This window comes from Sarcophilus harrisii, chromosome 3 (genome assembly GCF_902635505.1).
Source record: "Sarcophilus harrisii chromosome 3, mSarHar1.11, whole genome shotgun sequence".
In the NCBI taxonomy this organism is placed as follows: domain Eukaryota; kingdom Metazoa; phylum Chordata; class Mammalia; order Dasyuromorphia; family Dasyuridae; genus Sarcophilus; species Sarcophilus harrisii.
Window position 1 is genome coordinate 523,801,331 of NC_045428.1, and position 13,985 is coordinate 523,815,315.

At 38.0% G+C, this 13,985-nt stretch overlaps 1 protein-coding gene across 1 annotated transcript in view; it reads left to right on the forward strand.

The window, feature by feature from the left end:
* Nucleotides 1-964: 964 nt before the first annotated feature.
* Nucleotides 965-13,985, forward strand: part of FAM124A (family with sequence similarity 124 member A) — a 115,200-nt gene continuing 102,179 nt past the window's right edge. The window contains exon 1 of the mRNA XM_012545267.3: nucleotides 965-1,281. Coding sequence (XP_012400721.2) covers nucleotides 1,211-1,281 — 71 coding nt within the window. The 5' untranslated portion in view covers nucleotides 965-1,210. The remainder of the gene's footprint in view (nucleotides 1,282-13,985) is intronic.

Sequence of the window (13,985 nt, forward strand, 5' to 3'; positions counted from 1 at the left end):
CCTCCCACTTATTAGGTCTTTTTCCTCTGGAGTTGAAGGTGTTTTTCTGATATTGATGATCTCATTAATCCAACTAACCCTGGAGACAAGTATGATTCCAGTTTTGTTGTTTGTTTTAAAGAATGCTTTTTTTAAAAATGAAAACAAATTAGGATAGAGAGGGGAAGAGTCTTGTGGGATGGATAGCAATTAGACTGCTTTTGAAATAGGTAATAATTAATTCAGTGTTGCAAACTATGATGAGAAAAAAAGAAGAAAAACATCTAGGTGTCAAGCCTAGGTCACTGGTGGAAAAGATACTGGAGCATCTTCAGCTCAGCTTCAAAATTCTCTTCTCTATTTCAAACTTATAATTTGGGGAGAGTGGGGAAAGCGGGTCAGTAGAAGTTCCTTGATAGACATTTATAGAAACGCTCACTCTCCTGGTGGCCTTCTGTGATTTAGCGCTCCTTAGAAGGGAATTTGGCAGTCAAAGAGTTCGTTTGATGTGTTTGTTTTGCAGATAAGAAAATCGAGGCACGGAATCATAGATTTGGAGATGGAACTTTAGAGCCCATTGAATCGATTGCACCACATCATAGATAGATAGAATATATGGGACCCACCCTATTCATTTCTCAGAAAGGGAAACTAAAACACAAAAGTTTTGTCCAGGGTCATATATTTAGGAAATGAATGGAGTAGAATTTGAACTCGGGCCCTCCTGCCTCCAATACCCTATACACTACATCATGTTCGGTCTCGTCCTACAAAAAGCCCTTTGGGAAGGAAATTATAGACAGGAGGGGAAATATACCCAGCGAAGGCAGCACACGAACGTCCATCCATGCACACGCGCGCGCGCACACAAAAGCACACAAAACACACTCACAAGCGTTGGGAGGGAGGAGCGTGGCCATAGTAGCAGGAGAGGAGGTGGGAGGGAGTGGGAGGAGGAGGAGGAGGAGGAGGAGGGAGGGGGACTCTGACACCCAGTGTGCACAGCCTAGCGAGGAGAAAGAAGGAGGCGGAGAAAAGAGGTGCAGGCGCCGGCCGCCGCCGCCGGAGCACGGATGCCAGAGTTGCGATTGGAGAGCGGGGAGCGACCGCTGTCCTCGGACAGGAGCCAGGCGGGCCCCTGTGGGAAGGAAGGAGGGAAAGGATAATGTCACTGCTGCTGCTGCGGCTGCCAGCCCGGGATCCCGAGGAGGAGTCGTGACTCGAGCCTGCCATGGACCCGAAGGCGGGCGGGGGCGAGGAGGAGGAGGATGACTGTGTGGACTCGGGAGCTGAGACCGGAGGGTGAGGAGGGATGGGAGGGATACCGATATTGGAGCTCAATTGGGACGCGGGGAGTGCGAGCGCGCAGGCTCAGCTGTAGCTGGGGACGCGAAGAGAGAGGGTGGTAGGGGCTCCCCAAGCTCGGTGGGGAAGCGGGCGTCGGAAGGGCGCGGGTCGGGGACCATGCCCCCCCATCTCCATCCTTGGAAACTCCCCTCCCCCACTCCACCGAGGGAGGGGAGAGAGCTAGAGTGGAGTAAGGAGAGTTTCCATGTGGGTGTTACCTTGCTCTCCCCGCTGGGCTGTAGATCAGGCTCCCCCCCCATGGGGGAAAGATCAGTCTTTTTCGAGAAGTTTTAGGGGGTTGGCGGTAGTCACGAGGGAAGAAGAGCCCCGGACCCCAGGTAAAGGCGGGGGGGAGGGGAGGAGGGGAGGGAGCTGGGACCTGCTGGCCGGGGCCTGGAGAGATAGGTGAGCCCTCTTGTGTAGGGGAAAGAGTCTAGGAGTGGGTGTCGAGGGCACTTCTAATGCCCCCTCCACCATCCGCTCTCTGCTGCTTCGGAACCTCCTGCTGAGAGCGGCTGGAGATGCCGTTGCACTTGTTGCTGCCCTGGCTTTCTTCTTGCCCAAGCTATTAAAGTCTGTCTAGGACGTTTGGGCAGGATTACAAAAGACTGTTCGCATCTGGCACTTCCAATTAACACACACACACATGCGTTTTTTGTGTGTATAAATGTATACATGCAAGTGAATGCATATATGAATATTTCTATGGATACATTTATATTAGGTATTTAAGTACTACAAATCAGGATATTTGTTTGCTCTGTCTGGCTTTAGTGCAGACTTCCTGGTCATACCCTCCCCCAGGAGTCCTCCACACCGCAGTTGAATCATTAGAGTGTCTCCCTCCCTTCCTGAGTCTGATTCTCAACTTTTGAGATAAAGGGGAGCGGGGTAAGCCTAGTACAATACACTTTTGATTATCTAGAAGACATATTTCCTATCAGCCAGCAAAATAAAATAATAAGCCCGAAATATCAGTAGAAGAATAATTACTCTTTTCCTAACCACCACTGTTTTCCTGTGTAGGACAAAAGGCTGAATGCTGCTGCCAGTGCTTCCTACCCACCTCCTATCTCGGCCTGGACTTCCCAGTGCCTCCCCTGCCCAGTTCACAGGATATAGTAACAGACCTGGGATGACCTGGAGTGGAAAGGGATGATATCTCTTATGGGGAAACCTTGAGGGACAGAGACTTGCTTAAGAAGCTTGTTGTTTCCAAACTAGAAAATTAGTCTGGGGGCAGTTAGGACTCATTCTGGAGTTTGGCTGAATTGCAGGGCAGACCTGGGGGAGTTCCTACAGAGTTCACCCCCAGAATGGACCTATTAGTCCATGGAGTATTTACTCTGGACTTGGAATGGCCTCAAGTGCAAGCTCTCCTGGGACTTCCCCATCCCAAACTTGAGAAATTTAACCATTTATGGTATTCATTTTGTTGGAGGGCTTCCCTTTTAATGATCAACTTTGACTTCGCAGCTAATTTTAATCTAAGGGATAATATAATTTGTGATTTTCAACTCTTGTTTTTTTTATAAATTTGTGGGGTTTTATCAACTTTCATTTTAGGGTTTTGTTTTCTATATGCTATGACCTGGAATGTGAATCCAAGAAGCCATAAAAGCAATCTATTCTTAGTTGGTTCAAACCTCTGGCATTTCAATTCACTTCCAATTTGCAATTTCTAACGAGAAGAGATAAAAAGGGTCTTTAGCTAGGCTGGTGGAAGGCACTGACCCAGATGGTGACATTATCCTTTAGACTGAGACAGTCAGCAGGACATCTGCTTATGTCTGCCAGCAATGGGCTGTTAATGCTGATGATTTTATGGAGCTCTTTAGTGCCTGTGGTACTAAAACTGTGGCTACCCCAGTGCAGTTGAAAATTTTCTATTCTTTCAATATCATCCTTAAACTTTGAGGAGAGAAATGAACAAGATATATCTAAGTAAAATATTGTTATATTTGTTAATGCGACTAGTCTTTAAGACATAAGCTTTATTTTCTCTTCTTTTAAATGAGCATTTTAATTTAAATCTTCGTTTTGTCACTAGAGCTATTTCTAGTTTCTCTATGCTTTTTTTTTTTAGTTCCCTGTCACAAAGCAAAATTTCTTTTGCCAAATGTACCATGCTTTATTCTTCTCTCCAATAGTTATTGGCTACTTCAGCATTCAAGTCTGTTTTCTGGTATCTCAGCCAAGAGACAAAATTTGTTAACTTTTGAGTTGAGTTTAGTAGGATTTACATTCTGAAATCTTTCATAACAATTTTCTTTCTCATCTACCACATTCCTTATTTCATGGAGACCTGTAACTCCAGACCCTCTGGTGTGAAAACCTCCTTTTCCAATTAATACTGATTCTATATTATGAATTCTATATTATGAAACTATATTATGGTTACTGTGTGTGTGATTTACCAATGTTCATACAGCTCGTGTGTCAGAATCTAATTTTGAATTATAGTCAATACTACCATTACCTCTGGAAAAGGCTCTATCATTCCACACAATGTCTTTGTGACTTCCCAGACCATAACTCCATGCACTGGCCATAACTTTACTATATATGCTGCCTCTCCTACTAAATGTAAGATCCTGGAACTCTCTTTCATTTGAAATCGTTTTTGTTTCTCACTCCATCCTCTGCCCTTCAATGAGACATGTCTCCCTCCTGATAATGTGACTTCCCTCATTACTTGCCACACTTCCATATCCCCATAATTCACATTAGAATTCTTTTAGTTTATCATTGTCACTTCTGTACAATCTTTTCTCTTTTGACATTCATAATTTCCAAATTTATTATCGTTTCCAGTTACTGATGGCCATTATCACTGGACACTCAGATTTACTGTTTCCTTCTTCATTGAGTTCAGTGTTTAGCTCATAGCCTCACCTCCTATCTTACTAGAGTTCTGCAACATGCCTAGTAATATTCCTTCAAACATCTTAGCTTCTTGATTTCTCAATTTTACTCAGTTTCCATATTTCTTCATTCTATTTCCCACAGAGATGATCAAACCCTTGATCTTACCATTAGCCAGAAGATTCTACTTTTTTCTTCATGGCCCTTGAAATTCTTTTCTCTGATCATAAGCTTTTATTGTTCCATATTTTCCTATGCTTTTTAACACACATATACACACACACACACACACACACACACACACACATCCCTTTTTCTCCTTTCTGTGATCTCCATATCTTGCATTCTGCAGCTCTTTCTCAGGCAACCATCCTTGTAATACTTAAATTCTTCTTTCTTCCTTCTCTGTCTCTTGCTTAACCAACTCTTGGTAGTAAAATAGATAGTAAATAACTTCATAATCTTCACTTGATTCACTATTCTCTACCTTGAATCTCTTGCCTACATGTCCTATTGCTGATCCTGCCTTACCAAATCTCAGCCTCAGTTTAATCTCACTGTCTACCTCCTCAGTTATTCATGTGTTGTTGAATGGAACTAACATAATTCATGAAACTGTACAGATTTTCAAATTTTTGTTATCTACTCTCAACTGGGTTCTTACTACAGCAGGGCAAGCATTCTGTTCTTTATAATTGTGTTAAACCTTGTCTCTCTTTAAGCTTCCTACTTTCTCTGCTAATAACCTTAAATCATATTGAGAGAGAGAAAGACAGAAGATACAGATAGAGAGAAACAGAGACAGAGAGAGAAATAGAAAGAGGAGAGAGAGAGAGAGAGAGAGAGAGAGAGAGAGAGAGAGAGAGAACACATTTATCAAAAGGCTCCCTCTATATTATCTTTCATTACCACCTCCTCTCCAGTTTTAACTTATGAGATTGCCTTTATGCCTACCAAGGCAAACTCTTATGTCCTTGAAACCATCCTTTTCCTAACTTCTCTAGCTGATTTCTTCAACTATCATAACTCCTTTTTTATTAATCTTTAGTCTCCCTCTATCTACTGACTTGTTCCTTTCTGCCTATAAACATGCCCATTTTTCCCCATCCTTAAGAAAAACTGTCCTTGATCCCACTATCCCCACTAACAATTGTGCTGTGATTCAGGAAGATTATACTAGATTTGTGATGGAGAGAGATCCATCTGAACTCAGAGAAAGGTGTGTGGGGACTGAGTGTGGATCACAGCATAGTATTTTCACCTTTTTGTTGTTGTGTGCTTGCTTTTCATATTCTTTTTCATTTTTTTCTTTTTTTATCTGATTTTTCTTGTGCAGCATGATAAATGTGGAAATATGTTTAGAATTGTACATTTAACATATATTGAATTTTTGTCATCTAGAGGAGAGGATGGAGTGAAGGGAGGGAGAAACTTTGGAACATAAGGTTTTGCAAATGTGAATGTTGAAAACTGTCTTTGCATATATATATATATATATGTATATATATATACATATATATAAATTTAAAATAAAAAGCTATTATTTAAAAATTGTCCTATGTCTCCCCTCCCATTTGTAACTAAAGTCTTTCACGCTTTGCTTCTATTTTCTCTTCTCTCTCTCACTTCTAGATCATCTACAATCTTGCTTCTGATTTCATTATTCAATTGTAATGTCAATCTCCAAAGTTACTGAAAGTTTCTTAGTAGGCAATCCTAATGGCCTCTTCTCAATTTTTGTCTTTCTTGATTAGGTGGTGCAGTAGATAAAGGACTGAGTTTAGAATAAGGAAGACTTGAGTTTTAATATAAAACATTTACTATCTGTATGATTGAACAAGTCAACTTTTGTCTCAGTTTCCTTATCTGTAAAATGGAGAATGATAATATCACCTGCTTCTCAGAGTTGTTGTGAGAATCAAATGAGATAATATTAGCACAATGCTAATTTTGTGCTAATTTTTCTCCTATCCCTTTTTTTCATTTTATTTTATTACTGTCATAAATCCAATGATTCCTGAGGGAGCACCACTGTCCTTCCAGACAACATTCAAATAAATATATAAAGCAATCTATAAACATGATAGATAGGAAATAGTACCTGACATAGTAGGTGCTTAAATATATGCTTCTTGTTTCCTTCTTTCTAGCCTTTGACACTGTTGATCATTTTGTATAACCTCTCCTAACTAGGTTATCATGATATTGACCTCTCCTGGTTCTTTTTTTTTATCTGTCCAACTACTCTTCAGTCTCCTCTGCTGGTTCTTCATCCATATCACCTCCACTGTCCATGAATATCCATCCCAAAAAGCCTTTTTCTGGGCCCCTTTTTATTTTTTGTTTTACATTATTTAACTCAGTGGTCTTATCTGCTCCCGTGGATTCGATTATCATCTTTATGCATCTGATTCCTAGATCTCTATATCCAGGTCTAGTCTCTCATTTGAGGATATCGTCCATTTCCAGATGCTCTTGGACATCTCGAACTAAAAACATTTCAAACTCAGCATATTTGAAACAGAACCCATAATATCTTCCCTTTCCTTTCTTCCCATCTTTCCATCTTTTGCATCATTGTCTATGCATTCTCCCAGTCACCCAGGTTCACATATTTGGTGTCATCATTGACTCCTCATTATCACTTGCCTCACTTATCCAATCTCTTTTCAAATTCCTTTATGGCATGTATTTTTAAATAATAATAGCTTTTTATTTTTCAAAATACATGAAAAGATAGTTTTCATCATTCACTCTTGCAAAACCTTGTGTTGTACACTTGTCTTTTTCCCTCTCCACCTCCCCCCTTCCTTGGACAGCAAGTAATTCAATATAAGTTAAACACATGTAATTCTTCTGAACATATTTCCACATTTATCATGCTGCACGAGAAAAATAAGAGTAAAAGGGAGGGAAATGAGAAAGAAAAACCAAGCAAGCAAACAATAATGACAACAAAAAAGGTGAAAATTCTATGCTTTGATCCAGTCTCCATAGTTTTGTCTCTGGATGTGGATGGCTTTCTCCATCACAAGTCTATTGGAACTGCCTTGAATCACCTCATTGTTGAAAAGAGCCAAATCTTTCACAGTTGATTATTGCTGTGTACAATATTCTCTTGGTTCTACTCACTTCATTTGGCATCAGTCATGACATGTATTTTGAAAAATAAAGTTACAAAAAAAGATAAAAGATCCCACAGAAAAAGATAAAAAATAAAAAAAAGATCCCACAGAAGGCAAATTAATTCTATTTAATGAAAAAAAAATCCTTCATGACATCTCATATCCACTTCTTTCTTTCCATTCATATAGAAGCAACCTTAGTTCAGAACTTCATTTCTTCTTGCCTGGGTTACTACAGCTTCTGGTTCTCTTCTGGTCCATCTCCCTGCTTCAAGTCTCTTCCCACTCCAATCTATTCTTTGCTAAGTTGCCAAATAAATCTAACTGTGTCAGTCCCCTATTTTGTGTTTCCAGGTGACTTCCTGTTATTTCTGGGATCAAATAAATATAAACTTTGTTTTGAATTTAAAATCTTTTGTATTCCAGTCTCTTCTTATTTTTCCTGTCTTCCTTTGCTTCAATCCCCTCTGAAGGCTCTGCTATCAGAGACACTGACCTTTCTGTTTTTCATATTCAGTCACAGACTTTGTCCTATCGCATTGGCAGTCCCCCCCAAGCCCCAAATGCTCTGCCCTCTCACCTTCATTTCATAATTTCTTGCCTTAAAAATTCAGAACAAAGTCCATCTTCTTTTTCTTTTGTGGTCAATTTTTCCTATCCCTAATTTTTCTGTCCCCTTGGAGTTTATTCTCCATCCATTCCCTATATCTTATATGTACCTAGTGATTTGTGAGACATATAGGTGCACAATGGGTTAAGAATTAGGAATACTAATCTTCATGAGTTCAAACCTGTCCTCAGGCACATACTAACTGTGTGACCCTGGGCAAGTCAATTTACCCTTTTTGCCTCAGTTTCTTCATCTATAAAATGAACTAAAAAAGGAAATGGCAAACTGCTCTAGTATCTTTGTCAAGAAAACCTCAAATGGGATCATGGAGAGTGGACATGACTGAACAACAGCACCTAGTAATTTAAATGGTATTTCCCCCATAAGAAAGTATAATTTCTGTGACCAGGAACTTGTTATAATTAGTATCTTTATCATTTAACACTATTTGACACATAGTAGATACTTGTTAACTGACTTACTGAGGGCAAAGACTATTTGCTTTTGTGTCTGTATTACCAGTATTTAACACAGGGCTTGGCACATGGTAAGTACTTGTTATCCTTTTGTTAATTCATTCATTTCATCTTTGGCACCTGGTGGCTCAGTGGATAAAAAGCTGGGACTGCAATCATGAATATCTGAGTTCTAATGTGCTCTCTGACACAGTTGAGCTTTGTGACTTTGAATAAGTCATTTAACCAGTTTGCCTTAGTTTTCTCAATTGTAAAATGGGATAATAATAGCAACTATTTTTAAAGGTTGTTTGAGTATGAAATGACATAATATTTATTTAAAAGTGTTTAATACAGTGTCTGGCCCATAATAAGTGCTTGATAAATGCTTATTGCTATCCTTTCTGCCTCCCTCCCAAATTTCTAACTATATAATAATAACTCACATTTTTCTAGTAGTGTGAAGCTTATAGAGATATTCCTCAGCCCCTTTAGCCTTATTTACCTGAGTTACCTTCACACGTGTTGCGTTTTAACTAAACTAGCTTTCTTGCTGGTAAACACTTAAGACATTTTGTCTTCTGTCTCCCATGAGTGAAAAGTACATCCTCCTTCCTTCTACCTCTTAGAATATCTAGCCCTTTTTAGAGCTCAGCACAAGTGCTGCCCTTCTACACAAAGCCTTTCTTCATGCCCACAGTTACTCTCTCCTTCCCCTCTGATAATTGTTGTTCAATCACATCCAATTCTTCAAACCCTATTTGGGTTTTTTTGACAAAGATACTAGAATGATTTGCTATTTCCTTCTTCAGTTCATTTTACAGACGAGGAAACTGAGGTAAACAGGGTTAAGTGACTTGCGTAGGATCATATAGATAGTAAGTGTCTGAGGCTGGATTTGAACTAGGACTTTCTAACTCCAGACCCAGAACTCTATCCAAGGTACCACCTAACTGCCCATATGGTAATATCACCATAAATACAAATTGCAATTAATCAGTTTGGATGAAAGTGACAGTTAAAAATTTGCCATGTATAGATATAAAGAGAGAACTATCAAAAGGATAAACTTTGTCTTTTCATTATTTAATACTCAATTGGCTTTTTGCCCATTAAACAAGTAGCAAATGCTATAGACCAGAATAAACAAAGAAACATATTATGGACAGTGTTATCTACAGCTACTTATATGCTGTTGATTTGTTCAAATAATTATAGTCTTTCAGTCTTTAATTAATTCTTGTGTTTTTTGCCCTGACATTTTTCTCTTTGCTTGGTATGGCATTGCCACTGCCCCACATATCCTTCAAGCCAACATTGTAAGCAAGGCAGTATTCTTCAGTTGTAATTGCTTTCGATTGGAAGCCACAATTTCCCAAATCCACTTGAAAGCAAGCTTTGTACTTCAGCATGCTTTTTATTGCCTACGGCTGACGAGCAGACTGCTAGAGAGTAGTAAACTATTTTAAGTAACTGAATCCCCTTAACAAAGGGACAGGCAAGATTGTTTTATATCTATATAAAAGAAATAGAACAAATGAAGCTTGGCTTTAGAATGGCCATCAGTAAGATTTGTCCACTGAAACACTGTTTCAAGTAGAACTATATAAAGTGGATTCATTTCTTTGGACATTGTAGTCAAGCATTACAGAATCACCCCCTTTACGTCATTCCTGAACCACTGAATCAGGGTCATACAGTGCCCCTTACCTAGGCTTCCCTCCAGTTGATGATATCATAGAATTGGGAGATGAAGCCAGACCATCTAGTGCTTTTAGAATGGGTAGATAGACAAAGAATAAACTGAAGAAACCAACTCTGAAATAGATAAGGAGAAAGGCAAGGAGAAGTCATAGTATTTCTTCTTTCTGATCCAGAGAAGGTGATACACTTAATACTCACTGTAGATCTTTGTTTTCTTTTACATAGTATCTGGTCCAGTGCCCTGGATTTGCTGAACATTAAACCAATGAGGTTTGTGTTTCAGTGAATGATATTATTGATAAAGGCAAAGTGGCTCATCAATTCCAATTTTAAATTTTATGCCAATTTCCTAGAGAAAATTTTAGGAAAATATAATTGGAAAACCCAGAAATTAGCCAAAAAAAACAAAAAACAAAAACCCTAATGTTCACTGTTTGTGCTCACCAAGTTTCCACTGTGCTTGATGGGGAGTTCCCAGGTCAACTGGATGAGTTTATAAGATGTGACCTTTTGTGTCTAAACTAGGACACATAGCTAGTAAGGGCCAAAGATATGATTTAAACCTAAAAAAAGTCTTTTTGATTCTTTATTAGACCAGTAGTCTAGCCATTAAGCTAAACTGCCTCATATTTCTGTTATACACAGAGTTAGTTTCATCTACTAATTAAATAGCCATGGAGCCAATCAATCTTAACTTTCAAGCCCCTATAGTGTTGAATTGAATAAGTTATGCCCTATTGGAGGACACTTAAGAGGCTCCTGATTAAGAATCTGAGTAGAGCAAAAAGTTCTGATATGACAGCTAGCTAGTTTTCATATCTAGGTAGCTAGATATATACATAGATATAGACATATATGATATATATTTACATATAAATATATATAAAACAAAATTATATATGTGTGTATGTATATATGTATATACTCACATATCTTAATGCTGGTTCTAACGTACAACCATACCATTTTGCTACTCATAAAACTTGTATGCATAAAATAAGCATACAAAGTTCGATAAATATTTCAGTTGATCATTAAACAAGCATTTATTAAGTGCCTACTTAATGTCAGGCACCATGTTAATATACTGAGGATACAAAATCAGAAATGAAACAAGCCCATATGTATTCAAATCCACTGAGACTAACTGGAGATGAATGTGGTGGGGTAAAGAGTGAAGACTGGTTCTGGAATTATAAGACATGGATACAAATTCTCATCACTTACCCCGTAGTGATCCTAGGCAAATCATGTTATTTTGGAGGACTTTAGTTTCCTTACTTCTAAAACGAAGGAGCTTGAGTCCAAATGAACTTTAGTTCAAGTTTCTATCTTAAACTAATAATAGAATGAACCAAATAGATTTGTCATATTTTGGCATTTGCAATAATGGAAGTTCTTTGAATAAAATGTTGCATTTGTGTATTTAAAATGTTCAAATCTGAAATTGTGGTCTAACAGAATGGGAAGACAGAAAAGTTGAGCTCTTGCCTCAGCTTTGTCACCAATTGACTATGTATTACATATATAATATATGTATATAAAATATGTACACATACATTATATATATACACACACTATTTATATATAGCGTATATGTGTATATATATATATAAATCCAGCTTCATACATTTCTTGCTGTGTGATCCTGGGCAAGTCACTTAATCTTATTTGCCTTAGTTTTGTCATCTACAAAATGAACCAGAGAAGGAATGACAAACCACTTCAGAATTTTTGCCTAGAAAATCCTTAAGAGGGTAGTGAAGAATCAGACATGACTAAAAAACAACTAAAAACAAAATGATTATTATGTGAATATATAGCTTAACCTAATATGTATCTATGTAATCTATTGCATCTTCTCATGTGCTTTGGAATTAGTCATTTTAACTGAGAAAACTAGAAAATTATTAAACATTTTATTACAAAATTGTTACGGTATTTTATCTCCAGGCATTAAACATCTTAATATTATTTCTATCTTAAACTAATAATAGAATTAGCCAAGTAGATTTGTCATATTTCGGCATTTGCAATAATGGAAGTTCTTTGAATAAAATGTTGTATTTGTGTATTTAAAATGTTCAAATCTGAGATTGTGGTCTAACAGAATAGTAAGGCAGAAAAGATGAGCTCTTGCCTCAGCTTTGTCACCAGTTGACTGTAACTTTGGAAAAAACACATAGTCCTTTCTGGATTTCAGTTTCCATACACATTAAACAACGTAATTGGACCAGACGATCTTTAAGATTTTTCTATTTTTCAAGTTCTATAATTAGCAAGGAATTTCATTTGATAAGAGAAAGCCAAATGCTATTTTCCTAACATTCTGTTTTGTTGGCATTATGTTCTCTGTTAGGTCATTTAAATAAGCAACAGAAATAGTTTTCAAAATATTTTTAGTTCAATATGTTCAAAATTTTTTAATTGGAAAGAAACGTGACATTTTAGCTTTTAATGACAGCTGGGGAGTTGAGAGAGTATAATACTCTTTAGTCAAACTAAGAGGAACACATTAATTCATCCTAATGCCTTTGTCATTGAGTTGCCCAAGTCTTTAGCTGATCAGCATGACTGACTTGGAATCTATGAAGTGCTGTTAGGTGTAAGTCATAATAGAAAAAGTACATGACTTGGGGTCCAGAAACCTAGTGCAGAACTGTGACTCAAACATCTGCCAGCTTTGACATTGGAGAAACAAAACCAAAAAAAACCAGTTTCCTCATCTGTAAAATGGGAATAATATTTCTACTGTTTACCTTTCAGGGTGGCTGTAGGAGAAACGTTTGGTGAATCTTACAGAATCATAAAGATGGCCCAACATAACAAGCTCTGGGTTTACATAAATAATAATTTATGTAAATAATCTTAAGGGCTGAACCAAGAAATTAGTACTTTAGCCACATATCTAGAGAAATCTTGTTAGATATCTTGCATCTAAGATGCTACGAATGTGATTCACAAGGTCACTGGTTTAGAACTGGAAAAGAACCTGAAAGGCTGCCTGGAATATTCTCTTCATTTTACAATAAAAAGGTCTCTTCAGATACCATATAAGTCCTGAAGGCAATGAGGATTTTATTGGGTTCAGGGCAGATTTTTTTTTCATCTTACAAAAAAAGCAAAAAATTCAAAGGAGTCATAGAGGAACCCATGATCAAACAGTACATTTCCCTTCCCTTCCACGGGATCCTAAAATTATCTGAACTTGTGATGGATTTGGGCTCTGACCTCAGAAAGAAACTGAGATTGAAACTAGTAGGTAGGTAGATAGCACTCTAACATTACAGTGAGCCCTTCTTGAATTCTACACATGCCTTATGGTACTGCTCTAAGGACTTGGACATCCCTGGAAAGGAAACACATCTGGGAATGCTAGGCAAATAATCTTACTACCTTTTGGACCCATTCTATCCAAATAACTCACTGTAATAGCAATGAAAAATCTAAGTCCCTTACTTTTTTATATTATATCTTTAGTCCCTCTTCACTGCTCCCATGACCAAAGTCAAAGTCTTCTCTCCTCTTCTCTTCCTTTTCCTTCTCTCTTCCTTTCTCCTCTCCTCTTCCCTCCTGTCCTTTCCACTTCTCTTTCTTTCTATCCCCTTTTCTCTCATCTTCTCTTCTTTCCTTTTCTCTTTTCTTCATCCCTTCCTTTCTCCTCTCCTCTCCTTTCCTCTTTCCTCCTCACCTCTTTTCTTCTTTCTTGTCCCCTTTCCTCTCATCTCTCATCTTTTCTTTTCTTTTCTTCATCCCTTCCTTTTCCCTTTCCTTGCCTCTTTTCTCTACTCCTCTTTTCTTCCTTCCTATTTCCTTTCCTCTCCTCTCCTGTCTTTTCTTCTTTCCTTTCCTCTTTTCTCTTCTTTCCTTCTAATTCCCTCTCATCTTCTCTTCTACCCT